General features: G+C 46.8%; 1 protein-coding gene across 2 annotated transcripts in view; it reads right to left on the bottom strand.

The window, feature by feature from the left end:
* The window catches only part of SETD1A (SET domain containing 1A, histone lysine methyltransferase), a 100,137-nt gene that overhangs the window by 42,443 nt on the left and 33,549 nt on the right, over window positions 1–24,145 (bottom strand). For both annotated transcript variants that reach the window (XM_068243923.1, XM_068243922.1), the window contains exons 8-9: window positions 3,577–4,398; window positions 70–237 (exon numbers count right to left, since the gene is read on the bottom strand). In XM_068243923.1, coding sequence (XP_068100024.1) covers window positions 70–237; window positions 3,577–4,398 — 990 coding nt within the window. The remainder of the gene's footprint in view (window positions 1–69; window positions 238–3,576; window positions 4,399–24,145) is intronic.

Below are 24,145 nucleotides of genomic sequence, written 5' to 3'. Positions count from 1 at the left end.
CTTGTCCAGACCCTGCAGAAGAACTTACCATGACTATGTATCAGATAAAAAGGTACAACAGCCTCTTACCTTGAAGGACGGCAGACGCAGCGCTTCCCGAAGTCCAGTACCAAATCCGAAGCCCTCGGCACCACCGCTCTTGGCCCAGTCCACCAATGACAGCAGCCCAGGTTCTTTAGGACGCGCCTTCTCCTTGTCTTCCTCCCGGGCAACAGGTTTGGCCACGCTCTGGAAGGGCTGAAAAGAGACAAGTGCTCAGTGGGCAGCCCACAGTGTCCTCACACTATCCTGCCACCCAATCAGATCACTGCATTCTTTTTTTCCCCTTATAATTTTAAAGCCATCTAAAGGTGAAATGCAGAAACTGTCAGCAAGGCTAATTATGCAAGTTTATCATGGTGTAGCATTAATCCTGGGTGTGCTGGGACTGTCTGGCAGCAGGACACAGAGATCCAGTGTGTGAGGTGAAGGCCACACACCACTCAGCTACAGGAAATGAGGTAACACGGGCCTACAGGAAATGAGGTAAAAGGCAGGGGAGTGCCACACATATTAGGTGTGGAATGTACATAAACACAGAGTGCACATTTTAAGGAATAATGCACTTACAGAGCATCTGATACCTCCCCTCCCACAAACTACTGCAGGGAGATCTCGCCATTGTGGAAGGGGAGGAGATACGAACTACTGCAGGGAGATCTCACCATTGTGGGAGGGGAGGAGATACAAACTACTGCAGGGAGATCTCAGCATTGTGGGAGGGGAGGAGATACAAACTACTGCAGGGAGATCTCACCATTGTGGAAGAGGAGGAGATACAAACTACTGCAGGGAGATCTCACCATTGTGGAAGGGGAGGAGATACAAACTACTGCAGGGAGATCTCACCATTGTGGAAGGGGAGGAGATACAAACCACTGCAGGGAGATCTCACCATTGTGGGAGGGGAGGAGATACAAACCACTGAAGGGAGATCTTACCATTGTGGGAGGGGAGGAGATACAAACCACTGCAGGGAGATCTCACCATTGTGGAAGGGGAGGAGATACAAACTACTGCAGGGAGATCTCACCATTGTGGGAGGGGAGGAGATACAAACTACTGCAGGGAGATCTCACCATTGTGGGAGGGGAGGAGATACAAACTACTGCAGGGAGATCTCACCATTGTGGGAGGGGAGGAGATACAAACTACTGCAGGGGAAATCTCACCATAATAGGAGGGGAGGAGACACAAACTACTGCAGGGAGATCTCACCATTGTGGGAGGGGAGGAGATACAAACTACTGCAGGGAGATCTCACCATTGTGGGAGGGGAGGAGATACAAACTACTGCAGGGGAAATCTCACCATAATAGGAGGGGAGGAGATACAAACTACTGCAGGGAGATCTCACCATTGTGGGAGGGGAGGAGATACAAACTACTGCAGGGAGATCTCACCATTGTGGGAGGGGAGGAGATACAAACTACTGCAGGGGAAATCTCACCATAATAGGAGGGGAGGAGACACAAACTACTGCAGGGAGATCTCACCATAATGGGAGGGGAGGACACCAACTATTGCAGGGAGATCTCATCACCGTGGAAGAGGAGGAGACACAAATCACTGCAAGGAGAGCTCACCATTGTGGGAAAGGAAGAGACACAAACCACTGCTGCAGGGAAAGCTCGCCACTGTGTGTGGGTTTGTATGTGAGGAAGATAACCACGACCTGCAGAGAGATCTCACCATTGTGGAAGAGGAGGAGACACACCACTTCAGGGATCTCTTATTAATGTGGGAGAGGAGAGGACAAACTACTGCAGGGAAATCCGAAATCTCAGCATGGTGGAAAGGGAGGAGACAAAAATCACTGCAGGTATAGCTAACCATTGTAGGAGCTTAGAGTGTGAGATGACAAGGTGGGAACCGGCGTGCACAACTCTGTATTCTCTATACTGCAGGTGTAATAATATAAGAGTGTGACTGTGCATGAGAGCGTGAGATGACCAGGTGGGAACTGGCATGCACAGCTCTGTACTCCAGGTGTAATAATATAAGAGTGTGACTGTGCATTAGAGAGTGAAATGATCAGGTGGGAACAGACATTCACAGCTCTGTAGTCACTGTACTGAAGGTGTAATAATATAAGAGGCACAGCTCTGTATTCTCTGTACTGCAGGTGTAATAACACAAGAGTGTGACTGTACAGTAGAGTGTGAGATGCTCAGATGGGAACAGACACGCACAGCTCTGTATTCTCTGTACTGCAGGTGTAATAATATAAGAGAGTGTGACTGTGCATTATAGTGTGAAATGATCAGGTGGGAACTGGCATGCACAGCTCTATATTCACTGTACTGAAGGTGTAATAATATAAGAGGCACAGCTCTGTATTCTCTGTACTCCAGGTGTAATAACACAAGAGTGTGACTGTACAGTAGAGTGTGAGCTGATGAGGTGGGAACAGACATGCACAGCTCTGTATTCTCTGTGCTGCAGGTGTAATAATATAAAAGAGGCACAGCTCTGTATTCACTGTACTCCAGGTGTAATAACATAAGAGTGTGACTGTACAGTAGAGTGTGAGATGCTCAGATGGGAACAGACACGCACAGCTCTGTATTCTCTGTACTGCAGGTGTAATAATATAAGAGAGTGTGACTGTGCATTATAGTGTGAAATGATCAGGTGGGAACTGGCATGCACAGCTCTGTATTCTCTGTACTGCAGGTGTAATAATATAAAAGAGGCACAGCTCTGTATTCTCTGTACTGCAGGTGTAATAATATAAGAGGCACAGCTCTGTATTCACTGTACTCCAGGTGTAATAACATAAGAGTGTGACTGTACAGTAGAGTGTGAGCTGATCAGGTGGGAACAGACATGCACAGCTCTGTATTCTCTGTGCTGCAGGTGTAATAATATAAGAGGCACAGCTCTGTATTCTCTGTACTCCAGGTGTAATAACATAAGAGTGTGACTGTACAGTAGAGTGTGAGCTGATCAGGTGGGAACAGACATGCACAGCTCTGTATTCTCTGTGCTGCAGGTGTAATAATATAAGAGGCACAGCTCTGTATTCTCTGTACTCCAGGTGTAATAACATAAGAGTGTGACTGTACAGTAGAGTGTGAGCTGATCAGGTGGGAACAGACATGCACAGCTCTGTATTCTCTGTGCTGCAGGTGTAATAAGAGAGTCACTGTGCATTAGAGTGTGAGATGCTCAGATGGGAACAGACACGCACAGCTCTGCATTCTCTGTACTGCAGGTGTAATAATATAAGAGATTGTGACTGTACAGTAGAGTGTGGGATGACAAGGTGGGAACAGACCTGCACAGCTCTGTATTATCTATACTGCAGCTGTAATAATGTAAGAGTGTGACTGTGCATGAGAGTGTGAGATGATCAGGTGGGAGCAGACATGCACAGCTCTGTATTCTCTCTACTCCAGGTGTAATAATATAAGAGTGTGACTGTGCATTATAGTGTGAAATGATCAGGTGGGAACTGGCATGCACAGCTCTGTATTCTCTGTACTGCAGGTGTAATAATATAAGAGATATATATAAATCAAGTCCTTGGCTTACTTTAGCCTTCTCTTCCTTCCGCTCCCACCACTCATCGAAGGCACGGAAGGCCACGTTCTCCACCATCTTCCTGTTTAAGTCCCTCTGCATAGTGCTCTTCATCTCTTGGATGAGGGAGGACAGCACACTGGTGACAGTGCCAGCATGTGGATCCACTTCCATCTCCGGACCCCAGCCCATCGGCCGGCGATCCTGACCCAGTGCTCGGTTCGTCCTGCTAGGTAGGTCCTGTAGTGGTAACAAGGGTTGGGGTTGCTGTGTCGGGAAAAGAGGGTAGGCGCCTCCAAAGACCTGATCGGTCATGAGCGGCGGGGGGTGGGTCGGTTGAAGTCTGTGAGGCAGCGGATGAGGCATTAATGGTGGGGGGTAGGGGTCCTCATACGGTTGCTGACCTTTGTCTTGTCTGTTCTGCTGCAACCGGCTCAACATTTGAGTCTGCATCTGAAAGGACATGGAGGTTCCTCCCCACTGGTTGCCCAGTCTGTTCACCAACTCCATGGAGTTCACAAAGTCATAGATGTGTGGAGGAGCAGCAGAGGATGAAGAGGATGCGGGGTCCATGGGTGGAGGGGTCGGTTGGTGTCCTTCCAGCTCCCCCAGTCTGCCTCGGGCAGCATTGACGGGTAGAAGAGGGTAAGAGTTGGGGGCTTGGTGGGGCGGATGATGGGACATCTGTAGGAGAGGCGTCGGAAGGTGCTGAGTAGGGAATCCACCGGCAGGACCGCCAAGATGGGGTAGGAGAGGGTAAGGTGGAACGGAAGCTCCTGGAATCTCGATAGCCATCTCTTCATCCGAAATTTCCATATCTTCTCCCGAAGACAACTGAAAAGAGACGAAGAGAAGAAATGAAAAGGTGACCACTGCTTCTGACAAAAGCTGGTAGTACAGGCTATTGCCAAACAACCCATCTCATCTTTCCATTGTACTGTAAGCCAGCATCAACTTTCTTTTTTTTCCAGACTCAGCTTTAGCATGCTACCCAACTAAGATCAAACAGGCTTCATAGGTGCCCTCGTGTTGGGAAATATTTGCATCATAGTCCGAAAAAAAAAAAAAAAGAGCTCTTTAATACGTCACAAATTTAGCCATTACACAATACAAGAATAACTAACCTACACTTTCACATTCAAACCCTCCCATCCATCCATATTCCCAGAGCTACTTCTCTAGAGCTCCTTCATATTTCACGCTCATAACAGCCAGTGTCCTACAAGCATTATAGTCAGCGGTAAACGTTGAAATGCCTAGCCCCGTCGCTAGCCAGTGGTTACAGTTTCCATAGTGCCTATTACATACTTCGAAGCAGTTTATTGTACCGCGATGCGCCACGGTGCTACATTAATCACGATTGCAAAACGAAGATTCGTAGACCTCTACCTTATTCTCATTATCGTCGAACTCCGCCCCTGCGTCCGAGCGCTGTAGGAGCCCTTAAATTGGATCCAAGGTGAACTTTTACTCATTGCATAATTGTGTTCCTTTCATATTGTTTATAGGGCATTCCTCAAGCCAAATACTGTTTTTGTTTTAACCACTTTACCCCCAGCAGTGCGGATTACTCCGTCCCCTTTTCCACCCTGTTAACACCAGGGACGGAAAAATCTGCCCGCTGCCCGCCGATCAATGAATGGGAAAAACCGTTCCCGTTCGTTGATCCAAGCCCCCGCAATGATCAGCTGCTTCTACGAGAAGCAGCGCGATCATTGTGAAAAGAAAAAAAAATGTTTCCCAGCCTCATAACACTTCCTGCAAGCGTCCGGACGTATAAACAAAAAGTTACTGTGGCCATCTTGTGGCCAAATAGTAAAACTACACCCTAAAGCATTTTTCATATACAAATACATTAGTTATACACTACAAATTTACTCATTACCTCCCACACTTCCCAATTTATTTATTTTTTTGTAATTAAAAAAAAAAAATTACAATTAAAAAAAAATACATAAATAGTTACCTTAGTGACTGAACTTTTTAAATATTTATGTCAAGAGGGTATAACACTTTTACTTTATAAACTATGGGCTTGTAATTAGGGATGGATGCAAAACTGAAAAAAATGCACCTTTATTTCTAAATAAAATATTGGCACCAAACATTGTGATAGGGACATAATTTAAACGGTTTTATAACCGGGACAAATGGGCAAATAAATTTCATGGGTTTTAACCACCCTGGCGTTCTATTTCCCCAGGATTTCCGTGCAAAAAGTGGTTCAATTAATTTCCAATAATTTTCAACCAATTTTTTTTGCAATCATTTTTTTTATATTGAATTCAATACAGGTTATTGTATTGAATTCAATAAAAAAAAAGTGTTTGCTGCGAGATTTTGATGATGCTGTGTGACATTGGTGCCATCAACGCCGATCGACGGGGGACATGTGATCGCCAAGGGAGAAGCAAAATCCGCCAAGGGACATGGAAGAAGGCACTGGAGAAGCTATCAGAGGTACGCGGCGAGGGATCAGCATGCCAATGGTGAGTATAAGACCCAGATGTATAGCCAGATGTATTAGCCAGATGTGCAGCCAGGTGTAGTTAGCTAGATGTTTTGCCAGGTATATAGGGAGCAAGATGTTTGCTGGTGTATAGGAGACAGATGTGCAGCCAGGTGTATAGGAGACAGATGTGCAGCCAGGTCTAGGGAGTCATATGTATAGGGAGCTAGGTTTGCGGGTGCCTCTGCCCCCCCCAACCCCATTGCCCCCGATGCCCCCTAACTGTGGCCGGGTGTCCCTTCTGTGGGGGGGGGCTCCCCTTCTGTGCTGGCTGGTAGTGGCCGGCGGGGATCCCCTCTGTGGGGGGGGGGGGGGGGGGGGGAATCCTCATACTGTGCGTGTGGGTGGCCCTTCTGTGTGTGCATTGGGGGGGGGGGCAGGTATCATCCTTCTATGGGGGCTAGTCGTGGTGGGTCGGGGACACCCCCTTCTGTGGTGGGTGGGAGGTGGGGGTCCCCATCTATGCGGGCTGTGGGTGGCCTCTCCCTCCTCTTCCCCCATCCCTCCCTCTCTGTCCTCCATGCCCCCCCTCTCACCCCTGATCCTGTGTCCCCCCCACTACACACAGCATACAGAACTAGCATCCAGCCACCCTGGGAATCCCTGTGCAGCCGGCGGGGCAGAGAATGTGTGGGGCTGTGCAGGGATTCCCCTTCTTTGCCGGCGGGTGGCTGGTGCGGGGATCCTCTCTGTGGGGGGGCCGGGGATCCCCGTACTGTGCATGCGGGGTGACCCTTTTGTGTGTGCGGGGGGGCGGGTATCCCCTTCTATGGGGCTGGTCTTGGCCGGTCGGGGACACCCCCTTCTGTGGTGGGGGGAAGGTGGGTGTCCCCATCTATGTGGGCTGTGGGTGGCCTCTCCCTCCTCTTCCCCATCCCTCCCTCTCTGTCCCCCGTGCCCCCCCCCCCCCCGATCCCGTGTCTCCCCCCTGTAAGAAGCCCTGATCTACTCACCTGAGGGCTTTCTCCTGCGGCGGCCACGATGGACACCCTCCTCCTCCATCGCGAAGTCTCGTGTTCTCTGTAATTACAGTACGCAGCTTGGTGACGTCAGCAAGCCGCGTACTGTAATTACACAGACCGGGACTTCGGCGATGGAGGAGGAGGGTGTCCATCGTGGCCGCCGCAGGAGAAAGCCCTCAGGTGAGTAGATCAGGGCTTCTTACAGGGGGGAGACACGGGATCGGGGGGGGGGGGGCACGGGGGACAGAGAGGGAGGGATGGGGAAGAGGAGGGAGAGGCCACCCACAGCCCACATAGATGGGGACACCCACCTTCCCCCCACCACAGAAGGGGGTGTCCCCGACCGGCCAAGACCAGCCCCATAGAAGGGGATACCCGCCCCCCCGCACACACAAAAGGGTCACCCCGCATGCACAGTACGGGGATCCCCGGCCCCCCCACAGAGAGGATCCCCGCACCAGCCACCCGCCGGCAAAGAAGGGGAATCCCTGCACAGCCCCACACATTCTCTGCCCCGCCGGCTGCACAGGGATTCCCAGGGTGGCTGGATGCTAGTTCTGTTAGCTGTGGGTAGCACAGATCGCTACCCACAGCGTGCTGGCAGGCATCCAGCCATCCTGGGGAATCCCTCTGATGAGGGAAAAGTGCAGCCGGCGGGGAAGAGAAACAAGAAATCTCCCTGGCGGTATTGACGAGCTCAGCTCGTCAATACCGCTTTCAGCAAGTTTTTCCTGGACGAGCTGAGCTCGTCAATACCGCCAGGGTGGTTAAAGTGACTCCGAGCTCAGAGTAAAAATAAAATTTGAACTTACCCGGGGCTTTCTCCATCCCAGCCCTGGTCGGGACGTCCCACGCCGGCCTCCTGGCTCTTCTCCCGGCGGCTGTCCGCATAGCGCGGACAGGCCGGTCCCCCGGGCGACACTGGCGAGTGTCGGGCCTTCTCCTTCCGTATATGTCAGGAATGACGTCATGACGGCGGCCGGCGTGACAGCACGGCACATGTGCGATTAAACCGCGCATGCGTCGTGCTGTCACGCCGGCCGCCGTCATGACGCGCGGCGGCCGGCATGTGACGTCATTCGTGACGTATACGGAAGGAGAAGGCCCGACACTCGCCAGTGTCGCCCGGGGGACCGGCCTCTCCGCGCTATGCGGACAGCCGCCGGGAGAAGAGCCAGGAGGCCGGCGTGGGACGTCCCGACCAGGGCTGGGATGGAGAAAGCCCCGGGTAAGTTCAAATTTTATTTTTACTCTGAGCTCGGAGTCACTTTAATTACTGTAGCATACATTATTTAAAAACTATAAAGGCCGAAAACTGAAAAATAATACATTTTTCCCCACATTTTTTCCTATTTTCCCATTAAAACACATTTAGAATAAAATAAATTCTTGGCATAATGTCCCACCTAAAGAAAGCCTAATTGGTGGCAAAAAAAACCAAGATATAGTTCATTTCATTGTGATAAGTATAAAGTTATAGACAAATGAATGGAAGGACCGCTGAAAGGTGAAAATTGCTCTGGCGCTCAAGGGGTAAAACCCCTCAGTTGTGAAGTGGTTAATACTCCAATTCCCTATAAACTAAATAAACCACGCCCACAGGTTTTCAGAGAGCCAAGGCATTTTCAGACAGTAGCAAGGGCTTATGGGAGTTCAGTCTGGGCAGGAGGAGGAGGTGTTACTAGCCATTGATTTCAGAGGCAGAGGGGAGGAGGGAGGAGAGGGGATTAGGTTTTTTTCACAGACTTAGTGATCAAGATACAGATAAGCCTGCCTCTGTGTAAGGTTTACAAACAACATGGCTGCTGTCATTGTATCACAGGAAGAAATAATCATATTCTATTAAATCTGTTTGCAGCTAGATTTGCTGTGTAAACTATCTAAACTTTAGATAAGATATATAGACAAGTTACTTGTTATAGTTCGTTTTTCATCTCGGATCTACTTTAAGCATCAACCTTCCTCCTCCCTTCTTTTATTAAAGCGGAATATAACCCTGCATTTCAACTTTGCTCTAAAACATTATTTACAGCATATTATATGCAACCAGCATTTTTTTTACTAGACCAGCATTGGAAGGGTTAAATACAGAGGTTTAAAGTTCATGGAGAGATATGCAGAAGTTCAGATAGATACATTTAACTAAATAGAATGTAACAAGTGATAAATGTTACACACTCTTTGGCTGTCCTCCAGCTCCTTCTCAGTCAGAGTGAGACAAATTACACACTTAGATACATTTATGTAAACAAAATGTATCTATGTCAGCTTCGGATGCGTCTGCAATTCTGTCCAGGAACTTTAAAGCCCTGTGTAACCCTTCCAATGCTGGTCTAGTAAAAAAAAAATGCTGGTTGCATATAATATGCTGTAAATAATGTTTTAGAGCAAAGTTGAAATGCAGGGTTATATTCCGCTTTTTTAATAAGGATAGCCCATTTTTCCTTAATTTGTCGTAACTCTCTTTCTCTAGTATCTATGCTTTCCTCGGCTTCCAAGAAACTATACACCTCCTATGCCCATTCTGGTACTGATGGTAAATTAAGGTTTTTCCAATGTTTTACTATCAACATCTTTGCAACAAGTATGCCATACTTAACTTATGTAATTCACCTTTTTTACCACCTTTGGTAACTTTCTGTAAGAATCCAACATCCTCTCCCCCGCCCCTTTCTCCCCTTAAAGTACACATGAAGCGAGAGGGATGTGGAGGCGGACATGGTTAAAATTTAAAATAAAATAAAAAAAGAAGGCTTACCTGGCTGTGCTGTTGATCCTCTGCCTCTAATACTTTTAGCCACAGACCCCGAACAAGCATGCAGCAGATGAGGTATTTCTGACTGAAGTCTGACTAGATTAGCTGTATGCTTGTTTCAGGTGTGTTTCAGACACTACTGAAGCCAGAATGATCAGCAGGACAGCCAGGCAACTGGTGGTGTTTTAAAAGGAAATAAATATGGCAGCCTCCGTATACCTCTTCCTCCAGTTTCCCTTCAATAAAATCTATGCAAATGTAGTAATAGTATTGTGTGTAAAAGGCGGCTTCCCAGAATGCTAATCTCTCAGTTCAAATATTTAGCGCTGTACTTTTGTAATTTGCCTGACCGCAGATGTAAAGTTTCAGACATCCCCTGCAAGGTCTGTACATTAACTACTAGAAAAACTTTTCTCTATACTGGTGATATATGCCGATGGTGCAATCTGTGTCTTAACGTGTCCCCAAAGTGGCGTAAGAAGGGCAGATAGGACACCGAGGTATGTTTCCTGCTCCATGCCATGCCTCTGTGTCACCTCGCTGCTCTCTGCGTCCCCAGCCCCACACTGTGACCTCCAAAAAATACGGACAAGCAGCTTGTCAGCAGCTAACAAGAGGAAACTGCCCCTGCAAAAAGCCCCCGCTGGCGTTAGGAACGCCCCTTCCCCAGCGCTCAATGACCCAGCTCTGCCTCTCTGATGAGACTCACAGAGCTGCACAATGAGAAACTAACAGATTACCGCGAGCAGGAGCTGAGGGGAGCGGCGGTGATTTATGTCACCTGATCTGGCTAGCCCCTTGGAGTAGGCAGTGGGTTTTTATTAATGAAAATGTGCTATCTCGGGTTCTCTTTAAAACACACCTGAAGTGAGAGGGATATGGAGCGGTATTGTCACCATAAAAATCAAATTTCAACAGCAGCTGGTCTGAGTGTATTAAGTGATAAAGATGCTAATCCTGCATTCAAAACTTTCAAAACTTTTTCTGCTGTTATGGTTTGTAGATATCACATACTTTAGGAGCACTGGCCCTAGTGCCAAACAGTGCCAACAAGTTGAATGCTGGGAGTTCTTTTTATCTAGAATATATTCCTCCTCTTCCATTTATTTCCCTGCCTAGCTGCTTATCAGAAACGCCCTCTGATCACTTGTGTTTACAAGGAAGGATGAGGTGACCCAGTGATTAGATGTGTAAATAAAAATTAAAAAAAAGACTCTGGGAGGAGGGCAGCTAATGAATACACAATGAGCAAGAGAAGGGGGGGGGGGGGGGGGGACAAGAGTCAGGGAGGATATGATGTCAGTGTTAGCTTGGCAAGATGGCCACTGCCTAGACTAGGATTTTCTGCTTTTCCTTTATAAAATTCACAGGAATCATTACGTGGACAGCACAATACATCAGTTAGGTAAGTAGAAGCAGTAGTTATCTACTTATATATGTGTTTTTTATTTCTAGGTTAGCATGGGTGACGCTTGTTCTTTAAAGGGGAACTGAAGAGAGAGGTATATGGAGACTGTCATGTTTATTTCCTTTTAGACAATACCAGTTGCCTGGCAGCCCTGCTGATCCCCTGCCTCTATTACTATTAGCCATAGCCCCTGAACAAGCATGCAGCAGATCAGGTGTTTCAGTGGTTCAGACTTATAAGTCTGATCTGACAAGAATAGCTGCATGCTTGTTTCTGGTTTTAATCAGATACTACTGCAGAGAAATAGACCAGCAGGGCTGCCAGGCAACTGGTATTGATTAAAAGGAAATAAACATGACAGCCTCCATATACCTCTCTCTTCAGTTCCCCTTTAAACAACTGCCTGGCAGTCCTGCTGATCCTCTGAATCTTTAAGCCATAGACCCCGAACAAGCATGCAGCAGATCAGATGCTTCTGACTGAAGTCTGTCTGGATTTTCCACATGCTTGTTTCAGGTGTGTGATTCAGACACTACTGCAGCCAAAGAGATCAGCAGGCCAGCCAGACACCTGTATTGTTTGAAAGAAAATAATTACGGCAGCCTCCATATTCTTTTCAATTCAGTTGTCCTTTAATAGTAGGACTGATCATATGATGAAAGCCGAGAGATTATCCCACTTAGCTCTGTCAGAAACTTAGCTTGTTAGCTCTACAAGACACATACAAGTCTCTAACATAAATGGTCCTTGTAGAGGGAGGGAGGGAGGAAGGGGAGATTTTAATTGGGTTTAGTACTTGTGCTCCAAAACAATTGATCAATCAGACCACAGAGGTCAGGTGACCCAGTGCTGCAAACAGATGAGTCATAAGCTATGCTAGTGTCCAGTCTGCTACTGTGTGCACCACTGCCATGAAGCTATTGTATAGCCTGCTTATCCTATATTAGGTAAACACAAGAAATTCACACGCTATTTTTTATTTAAACAAAAATTGCAATTTAATCCCAGCAAAGAATCATCCTCGTTCGCTTCCCTTATTCCAAGTGCTTTAAAGCACGCCTGCACTGTAAAACTGACGAGATAGACAACAGTTTTTTGTTTCTTTTAGAGTAGAAGTAAATTTAATAGTAGATGTGATTTTTTGATAGTCTCCGCTGAATGACAGTCTTTTAAGGTGGCCATACACTGGTCGATGTGCCATTAGATCGACCAGCTGACAGATCCCCATCTGATCGAATCTGATCAGAGAGGGATCGTATGGCTGCCTTTACTGCAAACAGATTGTGAATCGATTTCAGCCTGAAACCGATTCACCATCTGCTGAGCTGCTCCTGCCGCCTGTCCCCCCCCCCCCCCGTATACATTACCTGAGGCTGGCTCCCGGGCATCTTCTCCGCATTGCACGGCTCTGTTCCGGCTCCATTTCGGCGCTTCCTGTGTTACTCCGTGACCAGGAAGTTCAAATAGAGCGCCCTCTATTAGAACTTCCTGGTCACGGCAGTGACCCAGGAAGCGCCGGGATGGATGGAGCCGGAACAGAGCCGTGCAGCGCGGAGAAGACGCCCGGGAGCCAGCCTCAGGTAATGTATACTTGATCGGATCGGCCGCCGCTAGCGACGCGCACTTTACCCGCGGGCGATCGAGGGTAATTTCCCGCACGGCGCGATCGACAGACAGATCCGATTTCGGGAGGAAATCGGATCGGCGGCTGCATTTACCGCGAACGATTGGCAGCAGATTCGATCCCAGGATCGAGCCAGTGTATGGCCTGCTTTAGTGTTCCAGAGCCACAATATTTGACCTATCAACTGACTTCTTAACCCTTAGGGCCCATTCACACTTGTGCGTTTTCAGAGCGATTTCAGCTCAGCTGAAAATCGATAGCGATTTGAAAAACGTGTGCACAATGAAAGTGTATGGAAGTGTTCTCATCTAAGCGTTTAGCGATTTGCTGAAACGCAAACGCGTTGCATGCAGCGTTTTCTGAGCGATTCTGGAGCGATTAGCGATTCAATAAAAGTATTTGAATTGAACTAGAAAATGGCAAAACGCTAATCGCTGGAAAAACGCTCTCTATACAGTGAAAAATCGCTAGGAAAAAACGCCAGAAAACCGCACAGCGTTATGCATTAGCGTTTAGCGATTTCTAGTGTGAATTTGGGCCCTTACAGTGAGGAAGAAGGAAAAAAAGGAAAACAGCCTAGTTCTATGCATGGATGGCACTGTATATACACATTTGTTTCATGTCACTTATCAGCTCAGGGACCCTTTAAAATTCTGAAACGTTTGCAAATACCTGCATTTTTATGGCTGGATGGATGGCAAAAATTGCTACTCCATCTCTAATGCAAAAAAAAAAAGTCCACAACACGATATCCCTTTCAGAAAAACTACCAGAGGATTCAACACTACAACCCACGTGTGCCTGGATCACTCACCACAGAACAGAGAACAGGTCTGTACTCTCCACAATAAAGGAGTCAATTCAGGTTCCATCAGAGAAAACACTCCAGTAGTCATTGGATAACGAAAGAGATAGGGACAATAGATTTGTATGCAAGTACCCTAACCCCCCCCCCCCCCCTCGGTCCTCCTGTGCCACCCTGTGTCTCCAGTGTCCCCCTACAGTACCACTCTGCCTCCAGTGTCCCCCTACAGTACCACTCTGTGACTTCAGTGTCCCTCTACTGTGCCACCCTGTGTCTCCCTACTGTACCACTGTGTGTCTCCAGTGTCCCTCTACTGTGCCACCGTGTGTCTCCAGTGTACCCCCATGCCACACTGTCTCCGTACTGTGCCACCCTGTGTCTCCAGTGTCCCTCTACTGTGCCACCGTGTGTCTCCAGTGTACCCCCATGCCACACTGTCTCCGTACTGTGCCACCCTGTGTCTCCAGTGTCCCTCTACTGTGCCACCGTGTGTCTCCAGTGTACCCCCATGCCACACTGTCTCCGTACTGTGCCACCCTGTGTCTCCAGTGTCCCTCTACTGTGCCACCGTGTGTCTCCAGTGTACCCCCATGCCACACTGTCTCCGTACTGTGCCACCCTGTGTCTCCAGTGTCCCTCTACTGTGCCACCGTGTGTCTCCAGTGTACCCCCATGCCACACTGTCTCCAGTGTTTACTGTGCTAGCCTGTGTCTCCCTACTGTGCCACCCATGTCTCCAGTGTGCCACCCTGTATCTCCAGTGTACCCCCATGTCTCCAGTGTCACTCTGTGCCAGCTTGGCATCTCCAGTGCCCCCTGTGTCTCCAGTGTCACCCAGTGCCTCCATTTTGCTCCCCCCCCCCCATGCCATTTACTCACTGCCAAAAATGTCCCAAGCAGCCGTGACAAGCTTTCTGTGGAAGTGACATCATTGCCACGGTCATGCTGTTTGTATTGATGGGTTGCTTTCATCGGCGGAACTACCAGTACATTCCCAATACCATACAGGAACACATGCAAGTCAAGGCATAATATGGCGAGGTTCTGCGCACACAGGTTACACTTATGTAGGAACAGATACACAATGATAAAACAAATCATCACACGTAAAAGACCGGACAAGCCAACACAATGCACGGCTTCTACGCAACGATCCAGCAGCCAGATTGTATTAGCCTAGGTCGCCCACCCAGCTTAATAAATATCCCCTTTAAAGAGACTCTGTAACAAAATGTTGAGCCTTATTTCTTCTATCCTATAAGTTCCTTTACCTGTTCTAATGTGCTCTGGCATACTGCAGCCTTTTCTAGTTGCACTGTCTCTGTAATAAATATTATCTCCTTTCCTCTGTCGGCTCTGTCGGGCTCAGGCTGGAATGTGTGGAATGTGCAGCACTGCTTGTGATGGGCAGAAGCTTTACACACCCTCTCCAAGCTCTCCTCTCAGCCTATCACACTCTGGTTAGCAGCCATGTCTTATTTGTAAACACTGCCTAAAACTGTTAATTACAAGCCAGGATTGCAGAAGGGAGTGGCAGAAACAGCACAGAGGGGCCCATGAGAACATCATGAATAGAATGGTATGCTTTTTATTGTAAGAATTTTACAGTACAGATTCTCTTTAATCCCAGCCCAATTCCAGTGTTCTCCCCAGGCTGTTTTAGCCGGGTGCTCCACCCGGCTAGTTTTGGTGAGCACCCGGCTGTTATCAGCTCACCACCTCCTATGCTGTGAGCAAAGCTGCGCAAAGAACCACCCGCCCTGCATTCCCTCATATCGCCCCACCCGGCTACTTTTTCATGCCACCCGGCTGGAAATAATTTCTGGGGAGAACACTGCAATTCCATATTCATGTTTTACCCTATAGTGCCACCCATTGGTGAAAACAGTCTTTACCGTTAGAAAATAATCACCCAGCCATGACATCTAGTGGTAGAAACAAAAATAGCATGCAACTTCTAATTAAACTGGATTTCTAAACCTTATTATAGCACAAACCCCTTTATTAATGACTGTGCTGGAAAAGTAACCCCCACTGTGGGTCCTATAATCATAATTGTATATAAGGAATTTGCAAATATTCCTTGATGTTTTCGATTAACTTAACACTTATTTAGTTCAGTCCTTTCCAGAAGATCGGTACTGAAAAAACAACAAAAAGACACCCGGACACCGGGAGCCCGATCTGGTGTGATATCGTCTTGGCTGGTCAGAGGTGAAGACAATCTTGTGTACACAGAGGTGCCTGGCTCTTCTACTGACCACATATGGCACATACTTGACCTGAGGAAGCGGCTTACGCCGAGAAACACGTCGTCACTGTGCTTTTTGCAAACCAATAAATGAAATTATATTTCTTGACAAATTTATATCTATTTCTTTGAATAATTACTGCTCTTGCAATTCATAGTTTTATATAGTCGAATTGGGCGCCTCCGATTATCCAAATTTACCTTTCCAGAAGATCATTAACAAGACGAGAACTTAAACAACTGCAAATTTTCCCAGGTCAGGCAGTCCCAGCAGGTTCAGCACAAAGCTTCGTACATACCCTTGAATGCCATCGCACAGATGTAACGATAAACGATGTGGCGGCCGAGAATTGTTAATGAAAAAAAAAGTGTCCTATTGATGGTAAAAGGCAGCGATTATCGCCCATGTAGACAGATCCCTCCTTTCCGATTGGTTCAGGTGATAATCGGCCTTAGTCGCTCATTGGTCATTCAATGATAACAAGATACCGTTCCATTCAAACTGCTCACATGCGGCGAGTTTTGAAGTTCTTCATTCTCAAGCTTCCGCTAACTAACCGGTCTGCGAACCATCTCTGTGCTTTTTTAACAGTTATCAAGCGTGTATAGTGGGCTCAAGAGAAGAACCCCAAGATGCAGGAATTTAAGTGCTAGGTGTGTAATATAGTCCAGTTCCTGGAGCTCTGCACATCCATGCAGATAGATCATTCAGGTATAACCTCTGAAAGCGCTGCCATGTCTCCCGCTGTACAAATTGAATGTAAGTATACTTGTGGCTAGCTGCATTCATTGCTTCAAATCTACATTCAAATGTTTAGATTAGAATTAGTACATCATTTTGCATCGGTTTTGCATTCAGGGCATGTATTTAGCCCCAGTGGGGCTCTGCATGCCTCTGTTAGTTTGCATTTCCGGTGCAGCCTTGAGCGCTGTCATTTGTCTGTCTGTCTGCCTGCTTGATGAAATGTGTATACAGTTTATGATTAGCAGCACAAGGAATATTATGTTTTTATTGCTAGACTAGTGTTAGGCCTTCCCAGAGAGGGTCCGTCATCGCTGTGGGGAAGTCTATTAGGTAATCTATGCACACATTATTTACTGAAGCCAACACCCTCCTTTGCCTATTTTGATTGCTAGGTGTGTAATATTGTCCAGTTACTGGAGCTCTGCACATCCATGCAGATAGAGCATTCAGGTATAACTTCTGTTTGAAAGCGCTGCCATGTCTCCCGCTGTACAAGATGCAGGAATAAGTCTCAAAGACCCTCAGAATTTCACCATGTGACCTATAGACCACTTCTCTTCTAATGAGAATGTAGCGGTTCCTGACGATTAGCCCTGCGGATCAACTCGCTGAGCGCTGGCCAGGAGCACTGTTCTTACTCAAACGCCTGCTGCTTCTTTTGTGCTGCTCCATGTGCCTCTGCCCTCCTTCCCACCGCATGCCAATAAAACGCGCTGGCATCTTAGACTAGCGTTGCACCTAGACATGTGCAGACTGTACTTGCGCATGCGCGGTACAGCAATGCAGCTACATTATAGCTCTTATCACTATTCTATTGCATAAGCACGAATCTGCCATTATAAAGAAGCTGCACGAATAACTGTACATCTACATCGAACATGTGCCAAAAGGAACCTATTATTATTATTACTGTGCAGAAAGCACATTAGGGAAAGCTAGGCAAGACCTCAGCCTTCTGGAATAAAGTGATCTGAATAGACAAACCAAACACTAAGCACAGTCCTAGAAAACATTAGGCAAAAGTATAAATCAGCATTTCACTAGAAGAACCCGATGCCAACTGCGAAGCACGGTGATGAAAATGTCAATGAGGCAGCTCCCGCAATGGGGCCTAAGCAGCTCACTTTCATAGAATTCATTATTGACCAGAGGGTGTTCAAAGATTCCAGGGGGGGGGGGGGGGGGAGAAACTAAAATCTTGGTTTGAGGCCCCGAATTGCAGCTACAAGACCTCAGCAGAGCTCAGCAAATATGTTCTTAGTTCCCTCCAGGTGCTGCATCATCAGGGTGTCCCCAAGCTCAGTGATTGCTGCCCTAGTCACAAGGTAATTGTGCAAACACACTCAGAGGGCATGATACAATTATACGTGTAGCTAGAAGCTGTCCTGCTGGCTTGTACCATTCAGGGATCAGCCTAAGGATCCAATATAAACAATTCAAGGTCGGTCGGCACACCAATTCAAGTTCCCAAGCACATTTATTGAATGCACAGCATCATTAATGCTGTGCATTCAGTAAATGTGCTTGGGAACTTGAATTGGTGTGCCGACCGACCTTGAATTGTTTGTATTGAACTGATGTCGCTTCTACATCAAGGTTGAGCACCCAACTATTCACGGCAAGGTGTGCCAATCCTAAATCTGTTACCGTACGGATCCAATATAGGGACAGAGAAATCTGCATTATAGATTAAAAACTAGTTCTAATAACAAGCTATTGAAGAGAATAACTTTATTGAAAGATAGTGGGGAAGGGGGGGGGGGGGGGGAGGAGAATAAAATCCATACATTGCAAAGTGAAAAAGTACAAAAAATATATTATCTATAAAAACCAAAAAAAACACCCTCTAACAATGCGATAGGCTAAATCGTTCTGGTTGAACTCGATGGACGTATGTCTTTTTTCAACCAAAATAACTACGTAACTATGTTTAAAAAAATAAATAAAAAAAAATTAGTAAGTAAGCAGTAGCAGTGTTAGGAAGTCTTCCCCAAGAACTCCTTCCTCAATAGGTGCTGGCTTACTGAACAGGAAGAGCTGAGATTCAAACCCTGGTCTCCTGTGTCAGAGGCAGAGCCTTTAACCAGTACATTACAGTGTTCTCTCCAGAATTTTTTTTCCAGCCGGGTGGCATGAAAAAGTAGCCGGGTGGGGCGCAATGAGAGAATGCAGGGCAAGCGCTTCTCTGCACAACTTTGCTTACAGCATAGGAGAAGGTGAGCAAATGACAGCCGGGTGCTCACCAAAACTAGCCGGGTGGAGTGCCCGGCTAAAAGAGCCTGGGGAGAACACTGCACTCTCTGTACTATAGAGAACATAGGACAGAGTCTATATCAGCAGAGTATTGCTGGGCAGCCCAGCAGGTGCTCATTACACCTGTGCTTCTTACAGAAGCAGCAAAGGGTTGCAAGGCATATTCCTAACAATCATTATACAGAGAGGATTATTCACAGAGGAAAACTTTCAAGACAGGCAGTTGCCAATCATTCCAGGAGTGAATGTCCCAGTAAATTCACCTCAAAGTCAGACAGTGCAAAACTCAGAGGGACGGCAAACAACCTTAGCTCAAGCACTACAGAATAAATGTTAAAGGATACCCGAAGTGACATGTGACATGAAGAGATAGACGTGTATGTATAGTGCCTAGCACACAAATAACTATGCTGTGTTCCTTTTTTTCTTTCTCTGCCTGAAAGAGTTAAATATCAGGTATGTAAGTGGCTGACTCAGTCCTGACTCAGACAGGAAGTGACTACAGTGTGACCCTCACTGATAAGAAATGCCAACTATAAAATACTTTCCTAGCAGAAAATGACTTCTGAGAGCAAGAAAGAGATAAAAAGGGGAATTTTTTTTATCAGTGAGGGTCACACTGTAGTCACTTCCTGTCTGAGTCAGGACTGAGTCAGCCACTTACAGTACATACCTGATATTTAACTCTTTCAGGCAGCGAAAGAAAAAAAAAAAGGAACACAGCCTAGTTATTTGTGTGCTAGGCACTGTACATACACATGTCTATCATCATGTCACTTCGGGTATCCTTTAAAATTCTTGACAGTACCATTAGAAATTGGCTGGACAGGTGTTTTTTTTTTGTTTTTGTTTTTGTTTTGTTTTTTTTGTTTTTACCTTCTCAAAAGGTTGACAGGAAAAAGCCTCTTTTCTTTTGGCGAGAATCTAGCGGCCCCCCGATGATCAGTTCCACGGATTAACTTGCCGATCGCTAGCCGGGAGCACTGTTCTCGCTCAAACGCCTGCTGCTTCTCCTGTGCTGCTGTCGGCCCTTCTTCCCACCGCATGCCAATAGAACGTGTTGCCATCCTAGAGACCAGCGATGCACCTAGACATGCATGGACTGTACTTGCACATGCACGATACAGCACTGCGGCTACGATATGCTTACAAAATCCCAGTGTTGGATCGGTGGAGGCGAGGAGGATGGGGGCATCCTCTGGACTATCTGGAGGCTTTCCCTCTACTGGAGCAGTGTTCTCCCCAGGCTCTTTTAGCCGGGTTCTCCACCCGGCTAGTTTTGGTGAGCACCCGGCTGTGATTGGGTCACCTCCTTCTCTGATGTAAGTAGAGTTGTACAGAGAAGCGCTGGCCTTCCATTCTATCATCTCGCTCCACCCGGCTAGTTTTGGTGAGCACCCGGCTGTGATTGGGTCACCTCCTTCTCTGATGTAAGTAGAGTTGTACAGAGAAGCTCCTGCCTTCCATTCTATCATCTCGCTCCACCCGGCTAGTTTTGGTGAGCACCCGGCTGTGATTGGGTCACCTTCTCTGATGTAAGTAGAGTTGTACAGAGAAGCTCCTGCCTTCCATTCTATCATCTCGCTCCACCCGGCTAGTTTTGGTGAGCACCCGGCTGTGATTGGGTCACCTCCTTCTCTGATGTAAGTAGAGTTGTACAGAGAAGCTCCTGCCTTCCATTCTATCATCTCGCTCCACCCGGCTAGTTTTGGTGAGCACCCGGCTGTCATTGGGACACCTCCTTCTCTGATGTAAGTAGAGTTGTACAGAGAAGCTCTGGCTTTCCATTCTATCATCTCGCTCCACCCGGCTAGTTTTGGTGAGCACCCGGCTGTGATTGGGTCACCTCCTTCTCTGATGTAAGTAGAGTTGTACAGAGAAGCTCCTGCCTTCCATTCTATCATCTCGCTCCACCCGGCTAGTTTTGGTGAGCTCCCGGCTGTGATTGGGTCACCTCCTTCTCTGATGTAAGTAGAGTTGTACAGAGAAGCGCTGGCCTTCTATTCTATCATCTCGCTCCACCCGGCTAGTTTTGGTGAGCACCCGGCTGTCATTGGGTCACCTCCTTCTCTGATGTAAGTAGAGTTGTACAGAGAAGCTCCTGCCTTCCATTCTATCATCTTGCTCCACCCGGCTAGTTTTAGTGAGCACCCGGCTGTGATTGGGTCACCTCCTTCTCTGATGTAAGTAGAGTTGTACAGAGAAGCTCCTGCCTTCCATTCTATCATCTAGCTCCACCCGGCTAGTTTTGGTGAGCACCCGGCTGTGATTGGGTCACCTCCTTCTCTGATGTAAGTAGAGTTGTACAGAGAAGCGCTGGCCTTCCATTCTATCATCTCGCTCCACCCGGCTAGTTTTGGTGAGCACCTGGCTGTGATTGGGTCACCTCCTTCTCTGATGTTAGTAGAGTTGTACAGAGAAGCTCCTGCCTTCCATTCTATCATCTCGCTCCACCCGGCTAGTTTTAGTGAGCACCCGGTTGTGATTGGGTCACCTCCTTCTCTGATGTAAGTAGAGTTGTACAGAGAAGCGCTGGCCTTCTATTCTATCATCTAGCTCCACCCGGCTAGTTTTGGTGAGCACCTGGCTGTGATTGGGTCACCTCCTTCTCTGATGTAAGTAGAGTTGTACAGAGAAGCTCCTGCCTTCCATTCTATCATCTCGCTCCACCCGGCTAGTTTTAGTGAGCACCCGGCTGTGATTGGGTCACCTCCTTCTCTGATGTAAGTAGAGTTGTACAGAGAAGCTCCTGCCTTCCATTCTATCATCTAGCTCCACCCGGCTAGTTTTGGTGAGCACCCGGCTGTGATTGGGTCACCTCCTTCTCTGATGTAAGTAGAGTTGTACAGAGAAGCGCTGGCCTTCCATTCTATCATCTCGCTCCACCCGGCTAGTTTTGGTGAGCACCTGGCTGTGATTGGGTCACCTCCTTCTCTGATGTAAGTAGAGTTGTACAGAGAAGCTCCTGCCTTCCATTCTATCATCTCGCTCCACCCGGCTAGTTTTAGTGAGCACCCGGCTGTGATTGGGTCACCTCCTTCTCTGATGTAAGTAGAGTTGTACAGAGAAGCTCCTGCCTTCCATTCTATCATCTAGCTCCACCCGGCTAGTTTTGGTGAGCAACCGGCTGTGATTGGGTCACCTCCTTCTCTGATGTAAGTAGAGTTGTACAGAGAAGCGCTGGCCTTCCATTCTATCATCTCGCTCCACCCGGCTAGTTTTGGTGAGCACCCGGCTGTGATTGGGTCACCTCCTTCTCTGATGTAAGTAGAGTTGTACAGAGAAGCGCTGGCCTTCTATTCTATCATCTCGCTCCACCCGGCTAGTTTTGGTGAGCACCTGGCTGTGATTGGGTCACCTCCTTCTCTGATGTTAGTAGAGTTGTACAGAGAAGCGCCTGCCTTCCATTCTATCATCTAGCTCCACCCGGCTAGTTTTAGTGAGCACCCGGCTGTGATTGGGTCACCTCCTTCTCTGATGTTAGTAGAGTTGTACAGAGAAGCGCTGGCCTTCCATTCTATCATCTCGCTCCACCCGGCTAGTTTTGGTGAGCACCTGGCTGTGATTGGGTCACCTCCTTCTCTGATAGTAGAGTTGTACAGAGAAGCGCCTGCCTTCCATTCTATCATCTAGCTCCACCCGGCTAGTTTTAGTGAGCACCCGGCTGTCATTGGGTCACCTCCTTCTCTGATGTTAGTAGAGTTGTACAGAGAAGCGCCGGCCCTTCCATTCTATCATCTTGCTCCACCCGGCTAATTTTTAATGCCACCCGGCTGGAAAAAATTTCTGGGGAGAACACTGTGGAGGTAAGCTGTTTTTTTTTTTTTTTCCCCTAAAAGGAGTTAACTATCGGCCATAAAATCAATTCTTCATTTTTATCTGGTAAACAAGTAATAAGGATGCTAACCAGGCAACCAAAAGTTAAAATCACTATTACTTTTCTTGTTAATAAATGATCATTACCCAGTTTACCTGAGACTTATTTGGTACACACAAATTTTGGTACGCAAAAAGGAAGTTGCATGGCATGCTGGGTTGTCCTCGTTTGCTTTCCTACTTTCCCCTCAGACTTAACTAATGCAGCCTGATTGGCTGAAGTCTCTTTCCCTCCTGTTTTCCCCTCCCACACCTCTGTTCCTCTCTGATTGGCCAATATTTCTCATGCTGAGACAATGCACTTTCTATAGAGAAGGGCAGGCAATGCATACACAATCAGGCAGAGAGAAAGGGAGGAAATGACATCAGGATTGGCTGCAAAATAGCCACAGTTAAAATAGGAAATGCTATGAAAGAGCTTCTCTTTTTTTACTGTAGAAAAATCACTGAATTCAAAATGTGGACAGTGCAAAACATATAGTATGTAAGAAGAGCAAGAATTTTATCTACTTATATATGTAAGAAGAGCAAGTATTTTATCTACTTATATATGTGGGGGTTTTTTCTGAGATATATGTGGGGTTTTTTTCTGAGATAGTTTGGCTGACAGCTCCTCTTTAACCACTACAGGTTCACTTTAACAAGCCGTGCAGCTATACATAGAGAATATCGATCCGGCTAGATCCCTGCTCGCAGATTGAGGTACTATAACTGCTCATACGACAATTAGTTACTAGGGGATGCACACCTAATACAATATAACAGTCAATTCACAGAGGTTGCTTAATTGATATACCTGAGTGGTGTGTCAACCTACAATGAACCACATAAGATAGTGAACACGCACACCATGCTATTTCAAATGCTCACAAATCTGTAGTCATGAAAAAAATTACCAACAGTGGTCTAGCAAAATCCATGTATAATATATATATATATATATATATATATATATATATATATATATATATATATATATATATATATATATATATATATATATATATATATATATATATATATATATATCTCAAATGTACAGAAATATACCAGATGTCAGCAGGACAACCATTAGTTACAAAAGTGATACGAATATAATAAATATACAACAGCAAGTAAAATAGCACCAGCCTGGATTCAAGATTAATCATAAGCATACAGAGTTCCAGCACAAATAGTGCACTTGTATGTAGATAATAGAGTGATCCAGGTAAGGTACATAGAAAGTCAATGTCTCTTTAAAAGATTCACAGCAAACTGTAGCAAATAGCACAGCGTAGAAAAAGCAATTTGCAGAATGAGGGGAAGTGCTGCCACCCCCATATATTACCCAGACGCTGGCGTTTCGGATATAGTCCTTTTTCAATGGGTTGTTACCGTAGTGGAAGACAAG

This window comes from Hyperolius riggenbachi, chromosome 7 (assembly GCF_040937935.1).
Source record: "Hyperolius riggenbachi isolate aHypRig1 chromosome 7, aHypRig1.pri, whole genome shotgun sequence".
Classification (NCBI taxonomy): domain Eukaryota; kingdom Metazoa; phylum Chordata; class Amphibia; order Anura; family Hyperoliidae; genus Hyperolius; species Hyperolius riggenbachi.
Note: the sequence above shows the minus strand (reverse complement) of the source record. Positions and strands in the feature narration are given on the sequence as shown.